This window comes from Vipera berus, assembly GCF_964194415.1.
Source record: "Vipera berus genome assembly, chromosome: 3".
NCBI lineage: Eukaryota > Metazoa > Chordata > Lepidosauria > Squamata > Viperidae > Vipera > Vipera berus.
The window spans coordinates 146,164,329-146,191,390 of record NC_138204.1 but is presented as its reverse complement, the minus strand read 5'-3'; the positions used below and the strand labels follow the sequence as shown (position 1 = coordinate 146,191,390).

Below are 27,062 nucleotides of genomic sequence, written 5' to 3'. Positions count from 1 at the left end.
TCCCAAATGTAGAATCAATACTGCAGATGGACAGGATGAGAAGGAATATATTTGCTAGCAAGCACCTCATTAACTCTTCCTCTTTGTACAAGCTGATCTTTCGTGCAGACAATTCACTGAAACTGAATGAACAGTTTTAATCACAAACAGGCTACCGTTTGGCCTTCTAAGTGTTGCTGAACTCCAATTCCCATCTGCCTTCATCAGCATGGAAAGAGAAATGTTAAGAGGTGCAGTCCAATGTCCACAGGGCCATCCACTGTCCCATCCCTGGCTTAAATTGAACGAGATTATGTCTCCTCCTCCCACACATTATTTGCCTAAATATCTACCCAAATAATTGATCATGGAACAAGAAAGGAATTAGTTTACATGTGGGTGTCATTACGCAAGTACAAAATATACAATTGTATGTTGCATCCGTTTCTCTGGATATCTTTTTAAAAACAGATTTGTGAAATTGTTTTCATTTCTCCACAGGAATATGTTCTTAGTGGGAGCTTCTGACTCTGCAGGAGCCCACAGGAGCAAGTCAATCAGGTAACCATTTAGCCCGTCACGGTGCTCTGTTGATATGCCTCGAAATGGGCTCGGCTCCAAAATATGACTCACTAGAACAAGAAAAGCTTGAAAAACGATTGCCAGAATTTATTTTCCCTTTTTCATTTTTGCTATCTTCTCTTTTCGCTTCTTGACATGCTTTGGAATCTTGTGTTTTCTCTTCTCCCTTTGAGCCTCTTTAATTATTTTCTTCCTTTCCTGGAAAAGTAGACCCAAGTAAGAAACTCAACTGACCCAGCTTTTTTCGCTTTTAAAGAACAAAAGAACAGCAGGGACATTTCTACAGCGATGAACATGGCACTTAAGAGCCGCCTCCCCTTCATGCAAAAATATTTATCTCCAAGTGAAGAAAGCTGCCCCACTAACCTTTTTATCAACACCTGTTTCAGCAGATTGGTCTTTAAAATGCCCCGAGTCTTCCTGTTCCTTACAACATGAGTCTGAATGGTCAGAGCTATCATCCTCATCCTCGCCGTTAGAATCTGCCTCATCGTTATTACTATTTTCAAGGAGAGCAGGCACCTACAACAAACCGAAAGATTCATTTTTTTTTCTTCAGTCCTGCCCTCCATCAGCTTCCAGCAATATTCGGCTATCGAAGAACACTGTGAATTTCACATATCCAAAGAATCTTTGGATTCCTGAAGGTTCTTTGGATATGTGCAGTTCAGCCTTCACAATCTTCTCCGATAGCTGAATATTACTGGAAGTTGATGCCCAAGAGATACAAAGAATTCCAGAAGGTTGCTCTGAGTTGGATTTTAAGAATACAAGGACTATCTAAGAAGAATATAAACTGATGTTTGAACCATTAACATATCTAACAAAATTCTTTTATAAACTCAAATTGCCCAATATTTTATCAATATTATTGATATACAGAGTAGAGATATTTTGGCAGCAAAACACCTTTAAGCTCTTGAACAATTTCTAACTGCAGAGACATGGAGCAATAGAGCCTTAATCAAGAAAGTAGGAAACCAGGAAGAAGATCCAGCGGGCAGCTGTCAATTAAAGTTTTTGTTACACCTGTAGGCAGGTGACCAGCAAGCTTATTCCAGCTCTGAAAATCATAGTTAAAAGAATTAAAAATAGCTAGGCATATGTCTAGATTTACAAACGCTGATTACATTTGCACATCATTTTAACTCACACTAAGGTTGGGGTTAGCATGATCCTGAATCTAAACTCTAGTCAGGAGAGGTTTAATTGTAATCTGATTATTTATTTATTTATTTATTTTATTGAATTTATATACCGCCCTTTCCCGAAGGACTCAGGGCGGTTTACAGGGTACTTAAAACATTGATACAAAATTTAAAAACAATTAAAAGAATTAAATTTAATCCCTGAAAAAATATAAAAATTCCAATTAAAAACTCTCAGCCTGGGCCGGAAAGCTCGAAGAGCCAGGTCTTCAGGTCCCGGCGAAATGAACAAAGGTCGGGGGCGGTCCTAAGCTCCGCCGGCAGCTGGTTCCAGAGGGCAGGCGCACCCACAGAGAAGGCCCTCCCCCTGGGTGTTACCCGCCGGCAATCTTTAACCGGCGGCACCCTGAGAAGGCCCTCCCTGTGGGAGCGCACTGGACGAAGGGAACTTGATGCCGGCAGCAGGTGTTCCCTCAGATATCCCGGACCCAAGCCATTAAGGGCTTTATAGGTCATCACCAGCACCTTGAATCTCACCCGGAGGGCAACCGGAAGCCAATGCAGCTCGCAGAGTAGAGGTGTTACATGGGAGTGTCGGGAAACCCCCATCACAACTCGCGCGGCTGCATTCTGCACCAGCTGAAGCCTCCGAGTGGTCCTCAAGGGCAGCCCCATGTAGAGAGCGTGTAATCTCTACCCCATGTAGAGATTACAGGTAGTCCTTGATTTACAACAGTTCGTTTAGTTCATTACAATGACACTGAAACAAATGACTTAGGATCATTTTTTCACACTTACAACTGATGCAAGCATCCCCATGGTCACGTGATCAACATTCAGGTTCTTGGCAACTGACTCATATTTATGACGGTTGCACTGCCCTGGGGTCATGTGATCTCCTTTTGCGACCTTCTGACAAAGTCAATAGGGAAGCCAGATTCACATAATAATCCTGTTACTAACTTAACCACTGCAATGATTCGCTTAACAACTGTGGCAAGAAAGGTTGTAAAATGGGTCAAAACCTACTTAACAAACGTTTCACTTTGCAACAGAAATTTTGGGCTCCATTGTGATCGTAAGCCAAGGACTACCTATATCGCTGAAGAACACAGTCCTGAAATGTCACCATCTTACCTTTTGAACACCAGATAAATCCTTCTTTAATCCTGTCACTGTGTGGTAGAGAATCTGTGTAAAACAAAGAACAGCAGCAAAAACAATCTGAATATGGATTTCTCAAATCTTTATACAAAATTTATGCTGGTCTATTACCATAATGAAGATCTGACTTATATACAACATTATACTATATAGCATTCTAGTGAGACAGAAAGCACCAATTACTTCACCAAAAATTATTTGTTGCTATTACCATTCAACATGCTTCTGGGGTTACAGACATTGCAATCTGAGCTTCTGTCCCAAAACAACCTCAAATTATTACTCTAATATTTTTATAGAGCAAACGATTCCTTAAAAATGAGAAATGAAAAGAGATTAATTTAAAACTCTTCATCGCAAGTTTGCCGTTTTCATTGTCAGTATTAAAGTGACTCCAGTGGGGTTTTCAGAGGATCTCTACCCATGTTGGTGAAAGAAGAAGGAAAGATAATTGTTACAACACTCCTCCTCATCCCACAGCTTTGTATGCCTCATTAAAATCTGAAAATCTTTACAACACTGGGGGCAGCAAGAAAAACAAATAGAGGGAATACTGGGAGAAAGGGGATATACACTTAAATTCTGCCAAATCCAGTCTAAACATCTGGCTGACTCTATGGCCAACCATAATAGCATAATAATTTATATGCTGCTTGACTCCCAACAACTCTGGACATAGTCCTTATGTTCAGGCCAGTCTGAATCCAACCCAATATGCAATGTGATACACTAATCAATTCCACATACATGAATAAGCATATTTCTTTAGATGTCCAGTCAATCCAGTATTGCTTACATTATCTTGTTGCACACTGAGGGCTGAATCTTCTTCCTTCAGCTTTATCATTATGTCCACATCTCTCTCATAGTTCTTAACTTCTGTCAGAGTCCTAGGGATATAGGCTTTCCTGAACACCTAGCAAGGCGAATTAGGCATAATCTGATAAACTATAAATCACTTGTTATATTGTCTCTGGTTATTACTGATCAGCTAAGAGAAGAGGTGATCATAGGTCTTTCACTTACATGCTTGTGAGAATGGACTAAAGTGTAAATCAGATTCATTTGTGAAAAAGGAGAAAGACATTTAAGTGGCATTTTTCTGAAATCATTTTCTAAGTGTAGTTGGAACCATTCTGATACACATTATGTATAAATTGTATTATACTCGTTCATTTAAGAATATTAACTCTATTACAAATTAAAGATAGTTTCTCACAGCCAAACAGGAGCACAAAAATTAAGGCATTCAGGGAGAGATTTAAGTAAAATATACTTCCATGATGGAGTCTTTATTGCACTTTATTAATTGTTTAAACATAAAATTTATAATGGTGGAATAATTATTTGCAATTTTTTATTTTATTTTTTTTTAAATTCCATTTATATCCCGCCCTTCTCCGAAGACTCAGGGCGGCTTACAAGCTTAGCAGTAGCCTTCATTCTATGTATATGCCTGCTTATTAGGGCTTTCACACACACCCCAAGCGGCATTATTACAAAGTCAGCTTAATTGCCCCCAACAATCTGGGTCCTTATTTGAAGACTATAAAAATTATTTGAAGACTATAAAAATACAGACTCTGCTAAAACATTTGATGAATTATTTGAAAATAAACATATTCCTGAGTATTATCAAAATACTGAAGAATAGTTTTAGGTTCTTTCAGAAGAGACACGATGTATTTATTTACTCCACTGGCTTACCTCTTCATCTACATTATTCTGATTGGATCTTTCTTCCACTGTTCTCTCAGATGTAATTTTCATTACCTATAAAATATTGAGAAATAAATTCCTAACATCAGAAAACTCATTCAAAAGAGCTAGTTAGGTTCTTTGACAGTTGCCTTTACCAAAGCGATTCTTTTCTGAGCACAATTTTTACCAAGTTCTTTTTAGGAAGATTTATTGAGATGGATGGATTAGAAGAACTCCTGACAACTAATTGTGTTTAATTTGGAAGCAATATGTCTCCATGCCCACTGGGATGGAGATACTCTGCTTCTCTAACTGCCTTCTGCAAGGAAACCATTTTTTTCCAATAATAATGAAATTTGCAACTGGCCTGGGAACCAATTCTTACAGAATGACGCGTAATCTTCCATCCAAGTGTTAATGCCTCTTTTAATAAAGCTCTGATGTTGTATAGCTCACTGCTGCTAGGTCATCATTGGCTCCATAACCGACCTAGAGAAACAGGACCTTTGAAGGGTATTTGAAGGAATTTGCTGCCTCATTTATGGGGTTGTGCCGTATCAGAATGCTCAGGATACAAAAGCCAAAACTGGCAAATGGAAATCAATTGCTCAGTCTGAAGCAAAGGTACATGGATCTTATGTGTGCAGAAAGGACAGATTGGGGGAGGAGCTGGCTTGCCATTACTGGAGAGTCTAGTATTCTTACATGACTGGAACTGTATTGTATTAATTTGAGCTGACCTGCCAACTGTGTCTTTTCTGAAGGAGATAGAAAGGACATCAGCCAACCATGCTTGTCGTTTCTAGACTAAAATGCTGCAGTTCCAGTAAAAGCAGTCTGAATTTCAACTAGCCTAAAATGTGAAAGTTAAATCTTTTTTCTGAAAGCTGCCGATCAGGACGCACAATTTAAATTCTATACCAGATTCACTGGATCTTGCCCAAGTGGCTTTTGTTTAATATATAATGCCACTTTTAATTTTTAAAACTGCTGGGCATCAATGAACCACTGCACAGCTTCCTTAAGTCTGCCAGACTGCCTGAGCTACTGTTGTTAACTTAATTTCACTTAATTTTAAGCAGAACTAGAAGCTGGCAGGCTGTAGATCCTCAGCCTCCAAAATCATCTTTATCTCCAAGAACGTCCCTGGATTCCAGATAACCCCACAAGCTTTTGAAAAAGTCACCAGCTACAGATAGAGTAGACAGATTGGTACGACTTTGGTGGGACATGAAAGGAGCCCCCATCTGGGCAGTGGCAGTGTCACCATTCAAACCTTTGAGCTCCAAAGCGCTTCAGTGCTCCTGACATGACCATAGTAGTAAAAGCAGCTAGTGTCATGTTTCACTACTGTTCCGCACACAGCGGCTTTGCTTGCAAGTGAAAAAGGACATTTTTAAAAGATCCACTTCCTTCAGATCTGATAAACAAGATGGAAAAATCAGCTAGATTTTTATAGTATGCTATAGAAAGTCTCAAAGGAGCCAGTTCCTCTTATCTGCAATAAACAAATACTTTTCCCTCACAAATACTGTTTTAGGGGCAACATCAATACAGATAGTTTTATCTATTTGCATCCTTCCTGTATTATTTTTACAAATAACTCAAGGTAGCAAACATATAGTCCTTGTTTAGTAACTGTTAGTAATGATTCAGTTATGACAGTGATGAAAAAGTAACTTTATATCCAATCCTTTTAATTACGACTTACAGGCCTGTAAACCAAAGGAACACTGAGGTAAGATCATAAGCAGTTTCACTTAGTGATCCTTCACTTAACGACTAAGTTGTTGGTCCCAACTGGGGTCGCTATTTGAGGGCTACCTGTATGAACCTTCAATATGAATATTTTCACAGAAGATAAATCTTCAACCATTACCTTTTCAAGATAGGCATCCATATTCTCATTCGTAATAGATGGATCCGTGACAAACTCAAAGAGCTCTCTCACTGTCATCACCGCAACGTTGTACTTATGAAAGAAATCTGCCAGAAAGGACAAAGATGATATTAAAGTTACTATTACTTACAAAAACTTTTATGGCTCCAATTCAGCTTCCAAACTTTGTCCTACAAGATTTAAAAGTTCATTTATGTAGCAGGAGCTTTGGCTGGTGCTACAAAAATCTTTCCTGGACAATCCAGCTTTAACCACCCCTTCTCCAAGCACATCAGAATTACAATTTTAGTTGTAATCATCAGGATTATTTTTAAGATTGAACTATCCAATTACGCAGTTTAAATATGATCAGCTCTATTTAATAGCTAAATCACATGAAGAATATTATCTCCTCACCATTGATATTGGCACAGTCTTTCCTCAAGAATTCTAAAGCATGTGGATGATCGTGCTCCACAGACTGGGACACATCTATAATATATACTTGACCACTGTGATACCTGGAAAAAGGGAAAATATCAGAACAACAATACATTTATTTCCAAATATCTGGTATTTATTATGGCATTTCCAGAAAGCATCAGAATATTTGGAAGGCATCTGGAAGAATGAATGCCATAGAATTTTAATTGCTCTAATGAAGTAATGAAGTTGTCATTCTAATCAAATTTAATAATTTAATTTAATTTAATAATTTGATTTCTATACCGCCCTTCTCCCGAAGGACTCAGGGCGGTGAACAGGGCAATACACAATAAAAATATTATACAAAAATTAAAAAGCCATTAAACATTATGCCCTTAAAATTAATACATATTACAATTAAAACTATTTATAAAAACCCAACCCCATCCCGTCAGACCAGACCAGCTTGTTCGAAAAAGAAAGTTTTGAGATCGCGCCGGAAGGAGCGAAGGTCGGGGGCCGTCCGGAGCTCAACCGGTAAGCTGTTCCAAAGGTCTGGCGCGCCCACAGAGAACGCTCTCCCCCTGGGGGTCACCAATCGGCATTCTTTGATCGGCGGCACCCTGAGGAGGCCCTCTCTGTGGGAGCGCACTGGACGGAGGGAAGTTGACGCCGACCGCAGGTGTTGCCGTAGGTAATCCGGACCCATGCCATGAAGGGCTTTGTAAGTCATCACTAACACCTTGAACCTCACCCGGAGAGCAACCGGTAGCCAATGCAGCTTGCGGAGCAAAGGTGTAACATGGGAGTATCGGGAAACTCCCAAGACAACTCGCGCGGCTGCATTCTGCACCAGCTGAAGTCTCCGGGTGGACCTCAAGGGCAGCCCCCATGTAGAGAGCATTACAGTAGTCTAGACGAGAGGTCACGAGCGCATGAGTGACTGTGCGCAAGGCATCCCGGTCTAGATAGGGCCGCAACTGGCGCACCAGGCGAACCTGGGCAAAGGCCCCCCTAGTCACAGCTCCAATATGCTCTTCCAAAGAGAGCTGTGAATCTAGAAGGACCCCCAAGTTGTGGGCCCTATCTACGGGGGGTAATAGCTCACCCCCCATGGCCAATGATGGGATAATCGGAATTTCCCGGGATGCCGGCACGAACAGCCACTCAGTCTTGTCAGGGTTGAGTCGAAGCCTGTTCCTCCCCAACCAGACCCGGACCGCCTCCAGGCAACGGGACATCACGTCGAGGGCATCGCTGGGGTGGTTTGGGGTAGAAATAAAAAGTTGGGTATCATCAGCATATTGGTGATACCCAACTCCAAAACCACGAATGATCTCACCCAGCGGCTTCATATAGATGTTGAACAGGAGAGGCGAGAGAACCGATCCCTGAGGAACTCCACAAATGAGAGGTCTCAAGGTCGATCTCTGCCCCCCTGCCAACACCGACTGCGAACGTCCCAGAAGGTAAGAGGAGAACCACTGGAGAACTGTGCCTCCCACTCCTAACCCTCTGAGACGTCGCAGCAGGATACCATGGTCGATGGTATCAAAAGCCGCTGAGAGGTCTAAAAGGACTAGGACAGAGGAGCAACCTCTGTCCCGAGCCCGCCAGAGATCATTCGCCAGCGCGACCAAATAATGCCAAACTGGCAAGTCAGTTCAAAAGCAGAGGTGGACAGACAGGCAAATATGTTTGACCAACTTGCATAGTTTCACCTCTTATTTCCCTGTCACTCTGTTGTGCCACTGCATTCTGTATGTAAAAGAAATGCTGGAAGGTAGATAATGAAGGAATAATATCCGGTATATGATTTTTGAAACCTAAGGCTAGCTAGATTTGGAGTGACTTCCAAAATTTCCTGAAAGTTACAACTCTTTAAATTGGAATCTTTGTAAAGTGAGATGGTGTGCAATTCTGGCTAATTTGATGGTGGGCTTGGGCTAGATAACTAACAAAAGCTTCTTCATTCATGCAACAGTTCAGTTATCAACTGTTCTTCACCTGTGCAACGCAAGAACTAATTTTGTGTAGTTCTGTCTGGGCAGAGGAAAATATGCCATCCCTCAGTCAGAATGCATCCAGGGAATCCACAACACAGCAGCAGATGGCTTATATTACATTGGGAATCCAGCAAGAGTCCTAGAGAGTAGCCATAACTGGCCCCCAGAGAGATACTCACTGGACAATATACTTTCTGCTAAACAAGACTTACCTTACCTTGAGGAGAGGATTCTAAACCCCACCCCATAGTCATTATGCAAGTAAGTTCCAAAGTTAAAAGTTGAAAAACAAAAATAAAAATAAAACATACAGCATATTAAATTCACTGAGATCTGCATGAACAAGCTTGGCATCCTGGTACATTCTTCTCATAAAGTGTATGACTTGCAGGTATAACTCCCGGGCTTTTGACTCTGATAATTGGGCATTTTTCAACAAAGGAGCAGGCCTTGGAGGAAAAAAATACAGTGTTTATATATCTTTCCAACAGTCCTTCTCCTTAAATACTGCAATCACTGTCTTTCAGTAGGGAGAACTATATACAGCCGAAACAAATTCCCACATAAGCAGAAATATGAATCTCAAAGGAAAAATGAAAAATTTAGGAGGAAAAGTGAAAAACTCGCTTATTTTTCCCAATTTTTATGTCCCTACATCTAAGCCTGGTGCATCAGTTTACCTGCTCTGCAAATTGTACAAGGTGTCTGCCTTCTGATCAAACTTCACAAAGGTCACAATTAGAGCCTTACAATACCTTAGTGATCTTATGCACAGTGAAGTCTCAATTTAACAGTTACACTTTTAGTGGACTTCAGAGGCAACAGATAACATGGACACCCAGTTAATTATCTTAGATCAAAGTAATCCAGACATGCACTTTAAAAAAACCTGCTTGTATGCCACAATTTATTTCATGTGTGTGAAGATATTACACAAAGTACAACAAAATGAAGAAAGCAATTTATTAAAGGGACATCAAGGATGAATTCCCCCCTCCTCCCAAGGACCTGTTAAACTGATATTTCAACTAGTATTTTAATTCAAAAGTAAGCATCAGCACTATTTAATTGAGTGTTAGGTAGCCTAAAAGACAAATTAAAGATGCTCAGCTGTTGAGGTCAATCAAGTTTCTAGGACAAAAATGCACTTTAGCAACTCAGTATCCTTAATTTGTTTTCTTAGGCTTCAGGAATGGAATAATTAACCTGTTGTGGAAAGGGTTGTGATCTTCCTGCAGAGAAAAATGCTTAATTTGGGGGTGCTCAAATTAATTCCAGCTTCGTCACTGGAGGTTCAAGTATATTCTGTTGCCCAGATAACAATAATCAGCTTCAAGCTTTCCATGACATGGATAGCATTACAATAATAATCCTCCAGTTAAGTGCAAAATGTTTCAAACTCAAAACATCTGGTTTCAAGTTTGGGGAAAAAAATGCAAGTAAAAAGCAGCTCTTTCCCACTGGAAATTTAATAATTTCAGAAGTGCTTCAGGCTGACTGAATCTGCCTAAATCCACTTTTGAAAATAACACTCTTAAATCTGAAGCAGGAACTTTTCAATTTGAGACAATTCAGTCTCAAAACATTTTGCACACTGCTACTGCTTTCACAGTGATACTTTCAAAATGGGACTACTTTAATATACTCTAATTGGATCCCCTCCCCCAATTTCAGAGCAGTTTGGAGACTGCAGCTTGTGCTGAATACTGCAACTAGGTTACTCAATTCAATCTGATTCCACATAATTTATTACACATCCTTTGGAAAGTTCTGCACTGTCTACCAATTAGCCGCACAGACTGTACTGTATTGATCAGCCATCTAACTAGTTTTGCTAGAATTGAGAAATGTACTAAAGCAGAGGTTCCCAACCAGGGGAGCTCTCACCCCGTGGGAGTGCAAGATGATATTCCAGGGGGTGCAAAAACTTGGGTTTTCAAAATTATAGGGTATGTGCGTAATTCAATGCCTTTATTTCAAACTTTTGTAAGGGGTGCAAGAATAAATCAGAAGTGTGCTAGGGGTGCGGGGTATAGAAAAGGTTGGGAGCGAATAATTCTTCTGAAGCTTTGATTCTACAAATCTGTGCCAGTGTTTCTGAACTGCAGTAATTTTAAAATGTGTGGACTTCAACTCTCCAAATTCCTCTAGTCAGCATGTTGGGAGTTGAAATCCGCACATTTAAAGCTGTTGAGGTTGAAAAAAGTTGACCAATGCAATGGAAGACACTAATAAATTAGTACTTTAATTCCTGCATAGCCCTTTCCCATGCTATACTTCTTAAATAACTCGTATAGAAGTGTATAAGAATGTGTTTACTAAGTGTGTGAATCTGTAAATCATGAATGTTTAGCTTACTATTCTATGTGACTCTGGCCACTATGGTTTGCATAGTAAATCCTAATTAAAATAAATCCTGGCTTAACACAAAATTTGAACCCAGCCACACAGCACTTGAATATACTTACATATCATTTTTGCCAATAAAGCCCATCACAAGAACATGGCTTCTTAGCATAATGGGTTCTGGACATGGTATTTGTGCGGTATGTAACCTACCAAGAAACCAAAAAGACAAAAGTGCTGTTATTTGATATATATCTATATATATTTAATATATCTGATAGTACCGTATTAAAAAAGACCTATGTGCAGAAAAGAGCTTCAGAAATTCAGAAGATCATTTAGTCCAATAATATTGATTGTAGCTTCATAATTATTTAGTCAGAAAATATTCTACATAAAGCAAGAAACTATATAAAGAAAGCCTCACAAGCTCTCCCAATCTTGCTAACACCTTTCATTTTCATATTGACATGAATTGATTGAGCAGAAATATTCTGTGAAAGAAAACTGGCCAATTTAAATTTGGAACTCAGATACTTACTCCAAATTAAGGCCCTTTACTCAGACATCCACTTGAAAATGTGTACAGATGTAAATGATTCTCTAATGCCCTTATACCAACACATAAGGGTGTTAGACAGGGTTGTATTCTAGCCCCAATGCTTTTTAACCTCTATGTCAATGAAATTCCAGGATTCCTGTCTGCTTCAGACATTCCTACACAAAGATCTACGATATATTTATTGATATTCTTTTATATGTTGACAATACGGTTATAATGGTGCATACCCCAAATAGGCCTAAGAAGACGGTTGTGAAAGAAGAATACACAACATTCTCTGCATTGTCAATTCTCTAAATATCAATAAAACCAAATCTAAAGTGGTATTTGGCAAAAAAAAAGTGTGGCATATAACTGGCAGTTGGATGAAGAAACTATTGAACAACTAAATTATTTCATCTGTTTAGGAGTGGCCTTTGCCAACGCAGGATCGTGGGTAAATCATTTTAAAAGAAGCTGAGGTAAGGGTTGAGGCAAGTACCAAAAAACTATGTAAATTATTTAATTATAATTAACAGGTACCTTGATCCCCGCCCCATATTGAAAGTATTTAGAGCAAAAATAGTCCGACCTATGGCAGAGAACTCTGGGGCCTTACAAAAGCTACTTCACTTGTTCACCCCTATTTTTTAAGAAACATATTGGGAATGGATAAGAATGTGTCAACCTCCCCTGTGAGAACAGAAAAGTATCCACTCCATATAAATCCACTGACCTAATGGCAGAGGATCCATTCGATAAATAGTCTGATAGGCTATGTTTAACTGAACAAATACATATGGCTCAATCTACTTCCTGGGTAAACCGACTTACCAAAATTATTTCATAGCATGTCTGTTCAATATTTGTTCTCAACTGCCTCCCAGGCAAAAGAAACTTTTAAACATAGGATCTTAATTGTCAGTGCCCAAGCAGTTATTGGCACACAAAAAAAGATCTTTAAACTGACTGGCTAAGAAATAAAGCAAAAAATGCCCATCATTAAGTTTTACTCAGTTCCTAAGAAGGGCCTACTCTAGAGCTAGATTTGAGTTTTTGGATTCCATGGCCAAATATCCATCATTTGCCATATCATGAGAAAAAGCATCAATGTGGTTCCCCAGCCAATGAATATATTGCTCATGTTTTGTTTGTGTGCCCCTTTTAGCTTAGATTTTGAAAAAGGAGGGAATATTCTTCTTCCCTTCCTCTACTCTTTGAGACTGTTGAGACAAAGATCAAAAGGTCTCCTTACTCTGGGAAAGAGAGAGATGAGTGAAAAATTCATTTGCCTGGAGTCAGCAGTTCCTGATCACTCAATACCTAAAATAAGACTAGTCCAGGGGTAGGCAACCTTGGCTCTTTTATGACTCGTGGACTTCAACTCCCAGAATTCCTGAGTCAGCACTCAGGAATTCTGGGAGTTGAAGTCCACGAGTCGTAAAAGAGCCAAGGTTGCCTACCCCTGGACTAGGTCTTATATTAATTTTTGCTCCAAAAGACGCATTAGGGCTTATTTTCTGGTTAGGTCTTATTTTGGGGGGGGAATACGGAACTAAACATGTCCATCTGGCTGATGAACTTAACTGCTCATTTTTGGGGTGAGGCTTATATTATGAGCATCCTGAAAAATCATGCTAGGGCTTATTTTCCAGTTGGGTCTTATTTTGGGAGAAACATGATATTGAAGTGATCACATTCGGTATGTATATTTTCCTGTTTTCATTGCTATACTTTCTGAATGTGGATCATTTGTACAAGCTACAAAAAAAATCAGTTTTCTTTTTAAAAAAACGTTCTAAACACAGAAACACAAATATTTAAATTCTTTTTGCTTTTAAAAGAACAAATTTGTTCTGGAGTTAAGCAGGAATCCTCGAACAATGTTGGTCATGAACGAGTGATTGCAAGAACTGCATCTCCTGAACATTTTGCTTCTTAAAAACTTGCAATGCTATTATTTTAACTTCCAGAGTATTAAAATCATTTCCCAATCCTGTACAAAAATGAAATTCAAGATGAAAATGGAAGAATGTCAATTCTCACCTGGTTAAATTCCTCATTTCTTTTTCTGCCCATGTCCTGACCATCTTTCTTGGGTTTCCTTTACAGTATCCATGACGAAACCTTGGAATGGCAAGAGGGAAATTGAATATTTATTTTTTGTAAAAAAAAGAAGAAGAAGAAGAAGAAAAGTGAAATTTAGAAGCAAGTACGCAATACAGACTCACCTGAATTCTCCACTCACATATTTATCCCGATCTTTAAACATCAAAATAGAAGTTTTATAAATCTTTATTGCTCTATTTTCGCCTTTTGCAGTGCTGGCGTGGTACACATTAGCCTGGAAAAATGCAAAGAAATACAACAAAAATGTATCAATACATAGATTAAAATATATTATTTGAGAAGTCAAACAACAGTTTTAAAGTTATTTTGTTTTAATTAATTACTACATGGCACAGAGATTAATATAATACAGAATTATTCTGGATCACTGGCTGTGTTCATATTGTGGTAGATCTGAATTTAATGAACCTAGCCACTATAGTTTATTAAACATGAATTGTTATTAGGTTTAGTATTAATTTTAAGATCTACTGTGTATCATAAAGAGTTCAAGTCAAAGGTACTCTGGTGCAAAAACAGGAGGACTGCCAAGGGCTAAAATACATGACCCATCAATCAATAACCGTCCAGGCTAAATCTATAGATCCCAGAGGTACAAACCACACTTTGTCAATATTTTAAATCGTTGTGACACGTCACGTGACGTGGCGAGTTTGACACCCGTGTTCTAAAGCATTATTTCAATACCTATTTTTGAAAGGGATAGCCTGCCTAGATAGCCCTCAAGTCTAATCGGACATCAAAAGCAGTATTTCTGATTTTAAAAGGCCTAGGATGCACAACCCGATTACATTAAGCTCTGGGTTATGAGGACTCAAACTAAGACTCAGCTCGCGAAAATATAGTTCAGCGTTAAGAAAAAAGAATTATAGCAAAACGTGCTTGCTGCCTGCTCCTCCGTAGCCACTACTACCGGTAACAGAAATTTAGAAGTTTAGAATTAATTTAGAATTAAAGTATGGAGGTGGAAACTTTGCTCTACATGTCAGTCTTGTAAAAGGAAAGCAGACAGGAAACGGTCAGATGGGCTAATTACACTTTATTATACTATTTTATTATATTTCTTTATATTAACAGACTCTTTCAAGTGTGAAAGTGTATCTCCCCCACCCCACCCCACCCTATCCCCTTTACGCCCTAAGAAACTAAGGAAGGTCTCTTCTGAGCCTTTTGACTCAACCATACTTCTGCTCTAGGGTAAGCTGCCTTTTACCTGACTGTTCTCTTGGCTGTGTCTCTTTGCCCTACCACCCAAGGACATTCCTACATGCCATTACACCTGACAACTAAAACTAAAACTCAGTGCGTTCAAGTCCAAGCCTTATTGCATCTGAGCTTTTCAAAGCTAAACCTTAGGTATCTATAAATCCTTGCCAATCCTGATGCAGAAGAACCGAGCCTCTTTGTTCCAAAACGACATTTCAGAGGAATTATAGAATGTTTATAATACAAATCACAGACTTTTTAAGATGCATTGCAAGATGACTTTTAGCAAGCTATAGGTTCAGCCAAACCTCTTTTCCCGTGCTGACACAACCGTTGATCTCTGATATCACACCTCTACTAAGCATCTTGAATAGAATCATTCGTGTTCTCGGGTCCAGGACCTTAGAAAGACAAAGCACCATCAAATCCATTACTCACAAAGATGTGGATAAATAATTTTCAAGTTTAGAAGTGTAAGACAAAACACCATCAAATCCATTACTCACAAAGATGTGGATAAATAATTTTCAAGTTTAGAAGTCTAAAACAAAACACCATCAAATCCATTACTCACAAAGATGTGGATAAATAATTTTCAAGTTTAGAAGTCTAAGACAAAACACCATCAAATCCATTACTCACAAAGATGTGGATAAATAATTTTCAAGTTCAGAAGTCTAAGAAAGTCCTATTTGTCTATAGCCAAGATTTTTCCCACCCTACAAAGTTTATACCAATTCTTTTTCCAACTTGTTTTCTTTTGCAAAATTTTAGCCTGTAAATGCTTTAAAGTTTAAATAACAATTCACTAAAATGTATGAGCAAAACCTTATACACTTTGACCACATCGTAACCCTTTATGGAATGGGGCCAACACTGCTGGATTCATGAAGCATGCTGAGAAATAATATCAACTTTATGAATGAATATGTGTTTCTATCCATTATTGTTCGATTAAGAGATTACAGATAAATACAGGTAGTCCTCAATGACCACTCATTCAGCGACCATTCAAGCTTACAACGACACTGAAAGGGTACTACTTATGAACTGTTCTCCTAGTTGTGGTTACTGCAGTGACCTTGCAGTAACATGGTCACAATCTGCAACCTTCACAACAAGCAAAGTCAATGGAGAAGCTGGCAGGAAGCTACAAATGGCAACCATATCATGTCTTTGCTTAACAACATGTGGTGATTTGCTTATGACATCATATGACAAGAGGAAGTGCCATAACTGCCATCATGAAGCAACACAGTCATGTGATACTGTGCTTTAAGACCACATCACTTAGTGACTATAATTCCAGTCCCAAGTGAATGAAGGCCACTTGTACAAATACACATATAAATGTGTTGGCCTTAAAGACTACATTATTTCAGCTGAAGCAATTCTTTAAAGAAGCCAATTAATCATGGTTTATATTACTGGAAGTCTACAAATCTCTGACCTTTAATAGAGCATTTGAAGTCTTACTGAATTTTTTTCTCTGAAGGTAGAGATAAATCATGAAACTGGAGAATGAAACATCCTTTCTGAGAAAGCTTCTATTATTATTATTACTATTATTATCATTATTATTATTATTATTATTATTATTATTATTATTATTATTATTATTATTATTATTATTTTATTATTCTACTCAAATAATAATAATTTGGACAGAATATAGTCCAAAAGCATTAATCAATGTTGGAAGCAAATGTCTCTCCACCTATATTTTGCCCTCCCAACATCAAACCAGTAGTGCAGTAAAAAATTTTAAGCATTCTTAGATAGGATTTTGGAATCGCCTGATAAAAACGGAGAAAAATCTAGATACAGCATAACTGTATAATGTAAAAGGGGGACTTCACACTGATATTGCAATATTATGCACTGCTAATAAAGAACATAGCTGGCTGAATAGTTTCCTTTTAAAGGATAAATACTTTGAAATCTGACAATACATTTTTTACAATTGATAATTCACATCACTTACTTGTTCTACTGTTGCCCTGTCTGATTTATCTTTTACCCGGTACCTAGCAGAAACAAACATTGTATAATCCATTGTACCAGAACAAAATATAATTATCTCAACACTTAAGCAATATGTCAGCAACATGAAAATATTCCAGGCAGAAAAACAGGACAGAAAAACTAAACATTCCCCATGACTTAAAATCAGGGTCTTCATCATGCAACTCACACAGGCTTCAGTCAAGCAATATTAGGGTGGTTTTCAGGAACATGAAATAGTATCACCATTAAATATGAACATGCCAAAACAAAGTTGGAAATAACTTAATTTACCAAACCAATCTTAACCTCATTTTTTAGGAATGCATGCCTAGTTCTAAATGATCAGGCAAAAGATTCTAAGTAGCCATCTGCAGGACTGTGATGTTAATTTTGCAGATCTCTTTCTGTAATATTATATCTCAAAACATAATGTATTAATATATTAATTGTACTACAAACCCATGCTAATCAAGTAACAGCTATATTCTCTACAACATTTATTTCTGCACATCCATATTACTTACATATCTGCTTCTCTTTGCCTAGACTTCTCTGTAACTTTATTTATAACAGAATCAGCAAAATGCAGCTTGTCTGGAAAACACACATACACACATCCCACTCTTTAAAAAGAGCTTCATCACCACTGTCAAAAAATAATGTGCATAATTTCATTGCAAACATACCTCTAGAAAACAAGCCATACATTTACAACGTTTAAAGTAAGCACTGTTTTCAATTTATATATATATGTCTGTCAACTGTTTTTTCCTTACATTTCTGAAGCCACTCAACTTCTCAATGTCTCTAGGAAATGTGCACAATTAAAAACCACAAAATATAAAAGAACATACAAGAGAGAGACAGACAGACAGATGGGCAGAGAGTCATCCTGATGGAACAGATATAACACCATCTCAAAGGAAGTCCTCATCCTACCTTGGCCCAAAGTTAAGGGAAAGTCAGGTCTTCAAGACTTATTTAAGAGAGTTGGAGCTGCTTGAAATCTGGGGGGGGGGGCGGAATTGTGGAAGGTTGAATTGTCCCAGTGAATTTGGGATTATGCAGTGGTACCAAAGGTTTTTTTTTGTGGGCCCAAATCAAAATTAATGTCATATAGACTTCAAGAAACTTGATGGCTTAATAAAACCTCTGTTTTCTAGCTGTAAACCTATAAAAGAAGCATTGTGTAATGGAGGAGTAGGTTTGTTGCATATTCTGGAATTGTTTTTGTATGGGGTGGTGATACTGGATCTACCAAGGAAGAGAAATCTGTAGTTGAAGACCCAGCAAGAGCAGGCAGAACCTGAAAGAGGGATCTGCTTAATGAGTTGGTGGTGGAATGTTTTTTGAGAACAGATCTAGATGACAGTGAGGACAGCTTGGTAATGGTGGTGGAATCCAAGAAATCCAGGTGTGGTTTGTTTTTCATGTACAACTTGCAAACCACAGTGTTTTCCAATCCCTTCTTCCTCTTTAGGGAAAGATATGGTTAACAGAAAAAAGAGAAGCTGACACACATGTAGATGGGCCTACCCTGAAAGGCACTTATGCAGGATGACCATCGCCATTTCATAATCTTATAATCCTGCTATATCGTTAGTAAAAATATGATTTGAAGTGTGAAACAGTAGACTATAAGTCTATTTTTATTCTATCAAAGAAACACAAAAAACCCAGACTTTTTGTACATCTTCCAGAGACATTTTAATAGATTTCTAGGACAGATTAACACATTAATCCATTGAATTTCATCTTTTAAAAACTATCACCTAATTCAGAACCTCTGGAACCCTAAATGGTCCACTTACCTAGACTGATTTTATTCTCATACTTTCTTAATGCTTTATCTGTAGGTGTAGACATTTTGGCTGCATTGCTGCTGGGAATCTGTTTATTTGCCTAAAAAAAACGATATGTAACTAAAATTCCATTTAAAAACCATTCTAAAGGTACAGATCACATTCACAGACTCTTAATTTGTGAAATGATAAAAAAGGCAATTGCATGATTATATCCCCTATTATGTGCAAATTCCCCAGGCCTGCAAATCCTAGCTAGCATATATAGTCAAATGCTGTTATACCTTAGCCATGTATAAGGGGGGGGGGGGTTGGGGGGGGAGAATCTCACTAGAGAAGGAGGGAATTGCAGAATCCTGTGGCCCATTCCAAATGCATCAGTCACGATTAACGCCACAGGAGCAAAAGCATATATACCAGCTAGCTTAAGAAACACATTTTATCAAATGCAGGAAGTATAGTAAGACATGTAACTTGACTTTTAGAAGGCTAAAGAACGTGGGAGTTTTGCACCGAACTTAGTGCTGAGCCACAGCATAACAGAATGCACCCAATGAAAAGGTACCCAAAGATTTTGACAGATGCACCTCCTTTCCCCTTTTTAGTCCTGGTGTGGCCAGAAAAAAATAGATCAGAATTCCATTTTAATTAGTTGGTGGCTTAGCAACGCATGCACCTCAAAGAACTGGGGTTTAAAATAAAATCTAGGCACATACACTAAACCACCAAAATTCCTAGATTGTTTAGCTGGCTGGAGTTTATTTTAAAATACAACTTGATTTGCACATAACAAGCTGTATTAGCTAAAATGACACAGAATTCTGGTTTACTCTTCCTCTGGGCTGTATGAATGGGAAAGAAAAGGAAGTGCTCAAGCCTCATGTTTTACATGCTTGCCATTTATACAAATAGCACTAAGCTGTGGCTCACCATCACACATTAAGACAATAATTAGCCTTACATATTATTAGTTACAAAAACTCCTGAAACTATCAGCTAGTCTCTGTAAGACGCTAGGACATTTTTTGTTGTTCAAGACAAAATGGAATACTTAAGCATTCGGACTATTGATTTTTCCAGTGCATTGTGACTACTTTCCTATAAAATAATTTTAAAGGTTCAAATTAAAATGCCCACAAGTGTAGCTTACAGCCGAACACATTGTCACATAAAGACTAAATCCACAAATTCCGGTAACCCAGGATAATGGCCTGGTTTTATAGTCATATTATGCTACAATTTGCTAGTAGGTCAAAACAAGCAATACCCACAGACATATAATTCAATATGAATCAGTGCAAATTCATCTAAAGATAACAGATACAAAAATCCACTTATGACACACCTGTAGGTTTCTTCCTCCAGCCATTGGATTTCGCTTTGTCAGCTTTCCCATATCATCATCCCAATCCCATCCCTCTTCCTCGTACTCAGAGCTGTCATCGGATTCATCCACATCTGCTTCCTCATTCAGATAAGACTGTTGCATTTTAACAACCATTTTCTCCTCCTGAGATACTTGAACAACCTGTGAGGGTTCACTATTTTTTAAAAGAAGAATATTTAATAAACTCTTAATAAGCTGATTCTATAGTGGTTTCAAAACAATGGAGACAGCATGCAATGGACACAAAGCACAACTAGTCACAAAACACCCATTTACCAGAAGACACTAACTCTCCTGGGATACTTTTTACAATCCCAGGAGGAAATTTACTAAACTCATAAGTACTGATGCAAATGTATAGAGTGATATTGGCATTTACAGTATTGTTGTTAGCTGCGAGGTCATGTCCGACCCATCGCGACCCTATGGACAAAGTTCCTCCAGGCCTTCCTGTCCTCTACCATCTTCTGGAGTCCATTTAAGCTCACGCCTACTGCTTCAGTGACTCCATCCAGCCACCTCATTCTCTGTCATCCCCTTCTTCTCTTGCCCTCAATCTTTCCCAGCATTAGGCTCTTCTCCAGTGAGTCCTTCCTTCTCATTAGGTCGCCATATTATTTGAGTTTTAGCTTCAGGATCTGGCCTTCTAAAGAGAAGTCAGGGTTGATCTCCTCTAGGACTGACCGGTTTGATCGCCTTGCAGTCCAAGGGACTCGCAGGAGTCTTCTCCAGCACCACAGCTCAAAGGCCTCAATTCTTTGGCGCTCGGCCTTTCTTATGGTCCAACTTTCACTGCCATACATTGCAACTGGGAAGACCATAGCCTTGACTATACGCACTTTTGTTGACAGGGTGATGTCTCTGCTTTTTAGTGTGCTGTCTAGATTTGCCATGGCTTTCCTCCCAAGGAGCAAGCGTCTTTTAATTTCTTGGCTACAGTCCCCATCTGCAGTGATCTTGGAGCCCAGGAAAATAAAATCTGTCACTACCTCCATTTCTTCCCCATCTATTTGCCAGGAATTGAGAGGGCCGGATGCCATGATCTTGGTTTTCTTAATGTTAAGTTTCAACCCAAGTTTTGCACTCTCCTTCTTCACCCGCAACAAGAGGCTCTTTAGTTCTTCTTCACTTTCTGCCATTAGAGTGGTATCATCTGCATATCTAAGGTTGTTAATATTTCTTCCGGCAATCTTAATTCCAACTTTTGATTCATCTAGCCCTGCCTTTCTCATGATGTGCTCTGCATATAAGTTAAATAGGCAGGGTGACAGTATACAGCCTTGCCGGACTCCTTTCCCAATTTTGAACCAATCAGTGGTTCTGTGTCCAGTTCTCACTGTTGCTTCTTGGCCCACATATAGGTTTCTCAAGAGACAAATAAGATGGTCTCGTACGCCCATCTCTTTAAGAACTTGCCACAGTTTGTTATGATCCACACAATCAAAGGCTTTAGCATAGTCAATGAAGCAGAAATAGATGTTTTTCTGGAACTCTCTAGCTTTCTCCATGATCCAGCGTATGTTGGCAATTTGATCTCTAGTTCCTCTGCCTCTTCGAAATCCTGCCTGTACTTCTGGTAGTTCTTGATCCACATACTGCTGGAGTCTAGCTTGTAGGATTTTAAGCATAACTTTACTAGCATGAGAAATGAGTGCAATGGTGCGATAGTTTGAACATTCTTTGGCACTGCCTTTCTTTGGAATTGGAATGTAAACTGATCTTTTCCAATCCTGTGGCCACTGTTGAGTTTTCCAAATTTGCTGGCAAATTGAGGGTAGCACTTTTACTGCATCGTCTTTTAAGATTTTGAATAGCTCAGCTGGAATACTGTCACCTCCACTAGCTTTGTTGTAGCTCAGCTTTTCTAAGGCCCACTTCACTTCACATTCTAGGATGTCTGGCTCGAGGTCAGTGACCACCTCATTGTAATTATCAGGGACGTTAAGCTCATTCTTGTATAGTTCTTCTGTGTAATTTTGCCACCTCTTCTTAATCTCTTCTGCCTCTGTTAGGTCCCTGCCATTTTGGTCCTTTATCATGCCCATTTTTGCATTAAACGTTCCCTTCATCTCTCCAATTTTCTTGAAAAGATCTCTGGTCCTCCCTATTCTATTGTTTTCTTCTATTTCTTTGCACTGTTCATTAAAGAAGGCATTCTTATCTCTTCTAGCTATTCTCTGGAATTCTGTATTCAATTGGGTGTATCTTTCTTTTTCTCCCTTGCCTTTCGCTTCCCTCCTTTCCTCAGCTATTTGCAAAGCTTCCTCAGACAGCCATTTTGCTTTCTTGCATTTCTTTTTCTTTGGGATGGTTTTGGTTGCTACCTGTTCTACAATGTTGCGAACCTCTGTCCATAGTTCTTCAGGCACTCTATCAGATCTAATTCCTTAAATTTATTTGTCACCTCTACTGTATATTCAACAGGGATATGATTTAATTCATACCTGAGTGGCCTAGTGCTTTTCCCTACTTTCTTCAGTTTAAGTCTAAACTTTGCAATGAGAAGCTCATGGTCTGAGCCACAGTCAGCTCCTGGTCTTGTTTTTACTGACTGTATAGAGCTTCTCCATCTTTGGCTGCAGAGCATATAGTCAATCTGATTTCTGTCAATCATTCCACCAGACACATCCACAGCTGAGCGTCCTTTCAGCTTTGGCCTAGTCGCTTCATTCTTTCTGGCGCTACTAGTACTAGCCCTCTGCTCTTCCCCAGTAGCATATTGGACGCCTTCCAACCTGAGGGGCTCATCTTCCAGCGTCATATCGTTTTGCCTTTTGGAACTGTCCATAGGGTTTTCATGGCAGAGATACTGGAGTGGGTTGCCATTTCCTTCTCCAGTGGATCACGTTTTGTCAGAACTCTCTGCTATGACCTTTCCGTCTTGGGTGACCCTGCATGGCATAGCTCATAGCTTCATTGAATTATGCATTGAATTACAGTATACTACTCTATTTTTTACTTTGTTTTAGCTAAAAACATATTTAAAAGGGCAGGTAACTCATGGTGCCTAGAGGACACCAAGGGATGGGTCTGAAGGTGCGAGGATATATCAGGAGGCCAACAGTATAACAGAATTCTCCAGACTACCTAGACACTAGCTCCCATTCCCCAACCTTTAACCATATTGGCTAGGGCTGATGGGAGTTGGGATCTGACAAATTCTAAGGTACATAATAATACAAATAGCATTTTTTCATTTAATTTAATATAGCCACCCATATTTTACTGGCAACTTTTATAAATGCTAATGGGTATATCCAAGATTTTCAGGAACTAGAGATCACGTTGTGCACTGTTGCATCTATAAGAAACTGTTGCAGGTACTCATTTCAAGATTTGGAACAAGAGATCATTTGTATGTTATAATATCCATTTCTCTCTTTTTTTCCATTCCACCTGAATCAGGTGGGTACATGGACTGGACTAGTATTTGGATGACAGTCAATAACCTAAGATTGAATTCTGACAAGATGGAGGCACTGTTGATTGATACTCCAAGATCTAATGACATCCTCTTTACATAATTCCTTAGCTTTGGTGGTGTATCAGACATTAAAATTCAGTTCAGGTGACCATTTAACACATCCTCTTCATGTAGGTTTCTGGGTCCTTCTAATGGAAAGGGAGTTTTTTATCCTTTGTTTTCAAGTTCATTCCTTTTATATCTTCCATTTGATGTATAGCTTTATAGCATTCCATTTATATAGTTCATTCCATGTATAGCTCAAATCTGATTTGGTTTATAAGAGGTGTGGATTTCAACTCCTGAAACCTGCAGGCTGGGAATCTAGGACTTGATGTCCACTTATCTTACAGGGGCTAAGTTTGAGAAACACTGATTTAGGGGATTTTATTTGTATACGCATTGTCTCTGGTTATGAAAAACAGAACATCAATTTAATAAAGAGCAGAGTAATAATTAACTTCCTCACATAAAGAACGAAAGAGGGAAATAGCATGAACACCAAGATGACAAGTGCAAACATTTTTTATTATTAGATCTTTAATGTTTCAATCATAGTATTGTTTTTTATCTAAAACCACTGTAATAACTCTTTGCAAACATGGCAAATCAAGTAATTATTTTCTTAGATGTGCACAAAACCACTGGGACCAGTCTCTGATAATAAAGGACCAGAATAATGAATAGAAAGTGGGCAAGGTTTATCTAGCAAAGCTCAGTTGCCTTGTATAACCTGAAAAGCATCTAAACTGCTCATTTCTGCATTACCCTTCCAACTCTATTATTATTATTATTATTATTATTATTATTATTATTATTATTATTATTATTATTATTATTATTATTATTATTATTATTATTATTATTATTATTATTATTATTATTACCTGTCGGAAGTATCAGCATCATCAAATTGTCCTGGGACTACCAAGCTCATAATTTCTTCTCTGTAATTCATTACTGTTGTTACAGGATCTCTTGATGCCCTCCTGTGCTGTACTCCCAGTCTTCTATAAAATGTTTTTATATATAGATGCTATAAAGAGACAGTATATTGTACATTATAATGGATATATGGTATACTTCATTACATAGGCATTGCAAGTGATGCCTTACATAAGGTAAAGGTAAAGGTTCCCCCGCATATGCGTGCTAGTCGTTTCCAACTCTAGGGGCCAGTGCTCATCTCCGTTTCAAAGCCGAAGAGCCAGCGCTTGTCCAAGGACATCTCCATGGTCATGTGGCCGGCATGACTAGATGCCAAAGGCGCACGGAACGCTGTTACCTTCCTACTGTAGTGGTCCCTATTTTTCTACTTGCATTTTTTACATGCTTTCAAACTGCTAGATTGGCAGAAGCTGGGACGAGTAACAGGCGCTCACTCTGTTACGCGGCACTCGGGATTCGACCTGCCAAGCTGCTGACCTTCTGATCAACAAGCTCAGCGTCCTAACCCACTGAGCCACCGCGTCCCCCCCCGATGCCTTACATAGCACACCCTAATTCTGCATGTTCTGAGTTATGTGTAACTATAACACACTATCTGTGGATAACCTGTAGAATGTAACTTGCTATATAAGCTGTCTGTTATGCACGAAGATTGATATGTATGCATTTTAATTTGCACTAAAGAGGATAATATATAAGCAAAACCCAGGCATTTTTGCAGGCTCATAAAATCATTTACCATGGCTACGTTTAAACTTTGTCAGATATAGTTTCACTTTTCAAGGGGGGGAAAAAATCCCAACATGAAATTCCCCTCTCCCTTGCTGCTAACCTGTTTTGGTCAGGTACCTCTGATTCTGGAAGCCACTCCCAAAGAAAGCATAGCAGAGATTGGTGGACAGGATATGACAATCAAGAAGCTCAAGACTTCCAGTTTGTCAATGTCCATTGTATTTGGGTAAGATAATAGTAGTAATAATAATCTGCTGCCAAGCAAGAGGTATAGAGATGATCTTTTTTCCCCTTTACATTTCACCAACCTTATTCTAGCTTTGGAAATATTTATCATTATGGTCTTTTTTTCGGGAAGAATAAGTGTTTCTGTCTCAATGCTGGAACATACTGAAATCATACTAAAGCAAGCGCAAGAACTATTTTTAAGTAAACTAGAAGGAGAAGCAACAAAAACTACCTTTTCAAAAAAAATATTTTCTTTTTCTTTGGCCTACAATATTCTATTTCCTTTCCAAACCTACTCATACTTCATTCCTAGTTCAAGCCGATCAGCTTGCACTGATCAGTTTTTGCCTCTGCTCCAAATACTCAGTGTGGGTCTTCAGAGAATTGGCATTATGTCCCAAAGGCACTATTATCATTCCTTGTCATTCCTAATTCAAGCCAATGCTTAATATTTCCCAGCAGTGTACAATGGAGACTTGTATCATAAAACCTATATTCATACTGCTGTTTGTACCTAAATTCCAATAAAATGCATTTCACAGCATATGTGTGGAACAGTGTTAACCCGCATACAATGTTTGGTGATTGAGGTTATCTGCCCTAGTGATTTACGGGCCATTGCTGCTATGACATATAATTTAGCCAGACTTCTTAGCATCATAACAAAGACTGGACGGTCCTATCTCTCACTGGTGTGTGGATAACTTCAGCATCTATCGTGCTTGGAAGGAAAGCTATCAAGGAATCTCAGGGCTGAAGCTAAATTGGGAAGCAGAAAAAAAACATTCTGGAAGATCACTTCCGCCAATAACACTGTCCCCAAGAGACCGGTTTGATCAACACAGTATCGCAGGGGTCTTCAAACTTGGCCCTTTTGTGACTTGTGGACTTCAACTCCCAGAATTCCTCAGCCAGCCATGCTGGCTGAGGAATTCTGGGAGTTGAAGTCCACAAGTCACAAAAGGGCCAAGTTTGAAGACCCCTGCAGTATCGTGTGTATTCCTCTTTTCAAGACGGGGGGAAAAAACAGCTTTCCAAGGAAGTTCAAATAGGAAATTCAACTACAGAGTAGCATTCATTTCGAGTTAATGGAAAACCCTAATAGCGACCCAAAATACTTTAAATAAAGAGGAATTTACAAAGTGCCAAAGCCAGTGCAGCTTTACTCTGAAAGCAGGCTCGCTGCTGGACTTTCTGCGCTTCTCACACTGGAGGCAAGGCGGCAACTTGCCCAACATTTTAATCCAGGCACTAAAGCGCATTTTACTCACCAGCCTCGGGACCGGCTCGCCAGGAGAGATTCCGACCCACGAGGTCGGAACCCAGACGCCTTTCGGGCTCGAAGCGTCACAAGCTGCGACCTACGGCTCCTCCAGAGGCTCATGCG

The 27,062-nt window shown here is 38.9% G+C and overlaps 1 protein-coding gene across 1 annotated transcript; it reads right to left on the bottom strand.

Moving 5' to 3' along the window:
* Nucleotides 1-363: 363 nt before the first annotated feature.
* On the bottom strand, nucleotides 364-27,062 carry RIOK1 (RIO kinase 1). Its single transcript, XM_081324399.1, has 18 exons — nucleotides 26,947-27,062; nucleotides 24,655-24,803; nucleotides 20,263-20,458; nucleotides 18,927-19,017; nucleotides 17,640-17,709; nucleotides 17,093-17,135; nucleotides 15,417-15,509; nucleotides 14,004-14,116; nucleotides 13,819-13,899; nucleotides 11,354-11,440; nucleotides 9,197-9,334; nucleotides 6,871-6,974; nucleotides 6,454-6,560; nucleotides 4,581-4,646; nucleotides 3,670-3,789; nucleotides 2,847-2,900; nucleotides 928-1,083; nucleotides 364-759 (listed from the first exon to the last, which is right to left on the bottom strand). The coding sequence occupies exons 2-18, from the start codon at nucleotides 24,723-24,725 to the stop codon at nucleotides 649-651; spliced, it is 1,701 nt and encodes a 566-aa protein (XP_081180525.1). The 5' UTR covers nucleotides 24,726-24,803; nucleotides 26,947-27,062; the 3' UTR covers nucleotides 364-648.